This window comes from Mastomys coucha, unplaced genomic scaffold (assembly GCF_008632895.1).
Source record: "Mastomys coucha isolate ucsf_1 unplaced genomic scaffold, UCSF_Mcou_1 pScaffold14, whole genome shotgun sequence".
In the NCBI taxonomy this organism is placed as follows: Eukaryota; Metazoa; Chordata; class Mammalia; order Rodentia; family Muridae; genus Mastomys; species Mastomys coucha.
The window spans coordinates 80,672,951-80,677,102 of record NW_022196896.1 but is presented as its reverse complement, the minus strand read 5'-3'; the positions used below and the strand labels follow the sequence as shown (position 1 = coordinate 80,677,102).

The 4,152-nt window shown below is 40.8% G+C and overlaps 1 protein-coding gene across 10 annotated transcripts in view; it reads right to left on the bottom strand.

Moving 5' to 3' along the window:
- The window catches only part of Ccdc150 (coiled-coil domain containing 150), a 113,571-nt gene that overhangs the window by 68,955 nt on the left and 40,464 nt on the right, over positions 1 to 4,152 (bottom strand). For all 10 annotated transcript variants that reach the window (XR_004117880.1, XR_004117881.1, XM_031367492.1 and 7 more), the window contains exon 10: positions 1,685 to 1,792. Coding sequence is in view for 8 of the 10 variants with exons in the window: in XM_031367492.1 (XP_031223352.1) it covers positions 1,685 to 1,792 (108 nt within the window). In the remaining 2 variants the exon portion in view is untranslated. The remainder of the gene's footprint in view (positions 1 to 1,684; positions 1,793 to 4,152) is intronic.

Sequence of the window (4,152 nt, the reverse complement as noted above, 5' to 3'; positions counted from 1 at the left end):
TAGATCTGGAGAATATCATCCTGAGTGAGGTAACCCAATCACAAAAGAACACACATGGCATGCACTCTATGATAAGTGGATATTAGCCCAGAAGCTCAGAATATACGAAGTACAATCCACAAGCCATAAGAAACTCAAGAAGAAGGAAGACCAAAGTGTGGATACTTTGTTCGTTCTTAGAAGGAGGAACCAAATACCCATGGAAAGAGTTGCAGAGACAAACTATGGAGCAGAGACAGAAGGAAGGACAATCCAGAGACTGCTACACCTGGGAATCCTTTCCGTATTCAGTCATCAAATCCAGACACTATTGTGGATGCCAGCAAGTACTGGATGACAGGAGCCTGATATAGCTGTCTCCTGAGAGGCTCTGACAGTGCCCAACTAATACAGAAGTAGAGGCTTACAACCATCCATTGGACTGAGCATAGGGTCCCCAATGAAAGGGCTAGAGAAAGGACCCAAGGAGCTGAAGGGTTTGCAGCCCCTTAGGACAAACAACAATATGAACTAACTAGTATGCTCAGAGCTCCCAGGGACTAATCCACCAACCAAAGAGTACACATGTTGGGACTAATGGCCCCAGCAGCATGTGTATAGCAGAAGATTGCCTAGTCGGTCATCAAGGGGAGGGGAGATCCTTGGTCCCGTGATGGTTCTATGCCCCAGTGTAGGGGAATGCCAGGGCCAGGAAGTGGGAGAGCATGGGTTGGTGAGCAGGGGGAAGGAACAAGTTTTTTTTTTTTTAATTTAATTTAATTTTTTTTCAGGGAATACTGGGAAAGGAGATATCATATGACATGTAAATAAAGAAAATAACTAATAAAAAAAAGAAAAAAAGAAAGTTTTAACTAAGGAGTAGAATTTCAAATAGCTAGAATCAAAGTCAAGAGTGTTCTTAGCATACTATAAGGAAAATGACAATGCACAGATGTTTTGGGGGAAACTAAGTATTTGAGACTGTATTATAAGTTTGCCATTATTAAAGGCTACAGAGATTGCTAAGTGGTCAACAACACTTGCTGCTCTTGCACAGGATCTAGGTTTGGTTCCCAGTACATACATAGTGGTTGACAATCATCCATAATTAGAGGGGCTCTAATGCCTTCTTCTGATGGCCTCTGGCACCAGGCAGGCATGTGGCACACATATATACATTATACATACATACATACAAGAAAAATACATACATAAAATAAGTCTGAAGTATATATCATTATTGCACAAATACTAGAATAGGTCATTAATTTTCCTAAAGTGATATTTGTGTGGGAAGCATTAAAAACCACTGAATTGTAAAGCCAAACCAAGCCTTTGCAAAAAGGAGGAAACTACTAATCAAAAAATAACAGCTGGGGGTGGGGTGGAAAAAATAACAACTGGGCTATAATAATAGCTTATAATCCCACCATTTTATAGGCTGAGGCAGCAGGATTGTGAATTTCAGACAAATCTGCTGGGGTACAAAAGTCAGGTAGCGGCTGAGGGGCAGAGGGGTGGAGGGGTGAGCTAGTAGAATCATAAGTCTAGGTCATTCTTAGCTCCATAATTAATCTGAGTTCAGTGTGAAGAATGAAAGAAAGGAAGAAAGAAAGAAATAGAGAGAGAGAAAGAAAGAAAAGGTGGAAGGAAGGAAGAAAGAAGAAAGAAGTAAATAAATGAAGTTTGAGTGTCAAAAGAATACCTTCAAAATAGCATGATGTTCAGCAATAATTTTGGAATTTTCCATTTTAACAACCTGAAGCATGCTGGTTAGCTCTGAACACTTTTTGGAAAGCTGGTCATTCAAAACCTAAGACAAAATATACAGCAAGTCACATGTCTTTCTAATCATTACTTTATTTACATATTATTTTTAATGATTTCACAGGAACCCACTATATTTAGGCCTAATTTAGCTAACATATTATCAATTAATATTTGATTAGTTTAAACTACTTTCAAAACTTTCCTGATCATGGAAGCCCCAAAAGTAATCCAAACAACATATACTGTTCTTGGTTGAGTGCTGTAACTAGATGTAAGACCCTGTTGCTGAGGACAGTGCTCACTTTGGATGTAAAACAGCAAAATCAACCCTGAACTGAACAGGAAACTCTCCCTGCTAGCTAGCTTTCATAGTTCCAAAAGGTGCTGAACAGCCAGCTAGGAGAGAAAAGGGATCAATGGTCTTCCTAGCACTGGATCCTGCAGGCTACAATAATGACCTGCTAGCAAGATATGCCATAAGCCCACTGGTGCAGCAGGGGCTTATTATTACTGAAGGAACCAGCTGTTTTCTGATTGGCTATGTCTGTTCTACAGGATGGGTTTCATGCCTGGAGCTGTAAGCCTGGTTTAAAGCTCCTGACTGGGGAAACAATGGGGCCCTAGGAGGAAACCTACTGCTGTTGCTTTGCTAAACACTCATGCAGTCAAATTTCATTCTAAATATTTATGTTTATACCCACAGATCTGTGCTGCTCTGAACCCTGGTCAGGGAAGCTTCTTTTCACAACAAAGAGGGGGTAACACAGAGAACCGTAACTTATCAAAGTACTAAGGGTAAGTAACTCAGAGGGCTCTGCCGTGGACAGATCATCTATACCAACTTCCCACTCTCCACAGCTCACAGAACATTGCAGAGGGAAGAAAAGAAGAGCCAAGAGTAGATGTGAAGGGAAGGTATGAGATGCTGACCTTGGGACATGGCGTGGCTGACGCACAACTCCCAGGGATTGTGTTTATCTGCTCATAACCTGCACAGGATAAAGCCAGTCGGGAGCTGTTGGAAGCTGATGGCTACTGAAGGAGAAGCAGTCACTTTCTTTGAGAACTGTGGCTGCTGGTAGCTTCCCTGTCCCAGTGGCTAGCCACATACCAACACGCATATGGACAACACTAATTGGATCTGCAGTAATAAGAATGTTTAAAGGGAGGACTTTAAGTTGGGAGGGAGATGGGGTGGAGCACAAGTAGAGAAGGTGTGAGGTCGTGGTAAATGGTTGTGGTCAATGTTCCTTTCATGAATGATTGAAATTTCCAACAAATAGGAAATAATTTAAGGGGGTGGAGAAAATATTTTAAAAATTACAAAAATCAGTTTGGATGCTATTGCCAGAAGTGGAAGTCATGTAGAGAGGGAGGAAGGGATCAATACCAATTAGCTGGTTTTATTTCTGGGCTGCCTCAGGCATTTGGTATTTTACTCATTTCACAGTTCTTAACACAAGACAAGCAGAGCAAGACTTTCAAAGAATGAAATTTCAGTGCAAGTTGCTAGATAATAATACAGACAATTCAGCATTTTTCCATCAACAAAATTTTATCATCAACATTGAGAATTACTTACCCAATAACATAAAATATCCATGTTCTTTCACCATCAATGGTAATATTTACAAAAGCAAAGTATGGATTTTAATCTTATGAGATTAATTCTTTGGAACAAAACAACCTCCCCCCTCCGTAACATACCAGTAGTTAGATAACAATTCTTTTATATTAAACTTGCTTGCCCCCACATGGTGCTGCATCCCTGCCCTCAGCCCCACAGATCCATATTCTTGAGACAGATGTATACTGGAATTGTTTTTTAAGGTGAAATGGGCAGGGGGTTTATGGGATTTTGTTTATTTGTTGCTGACATGGGCCGGCCACCCTTTTTGGTGGCTAAAGAGGACCTTGAACTTCTAGCCCTCTGACTGCAGAGTATGGGGGTCACAAGTGAGCACCTCCATACCTGGTTTGAGGCATATATTTTAGTGAAAAATTTCACTGAGGATAAGGGTGCATTTGTGAAAAAAAAATAGCTAACATATTTATAAGCAAATGACCTCAATGAAAGGAAATCAAAGCAACCCCTCCTAAAGACCTCGGGCCCTTTGCTAGCTGAGTTGGCAAACTTTTCTATAGATCGACTTCCTAATCTTTTAAACACAAGCAATCGTTTCCAATCTTGCACTTGAAAGGATTATAATTTGTTAGCAATTCAAGCTTCTTGGAATTGTATCTGGAAAGTGTTAACTACTATTAGAATAGAAATGGTAGTGATTATAAGTGGACATTCTCATCCTGGCGGTGATGGCTCACACCTTTAATCCCAGCACTTGGGAGGCAGAGGCAGGTGGATCTCTGAGTTCGAGGCCAGCCTGGTCACAGAGTGAGTTCCAG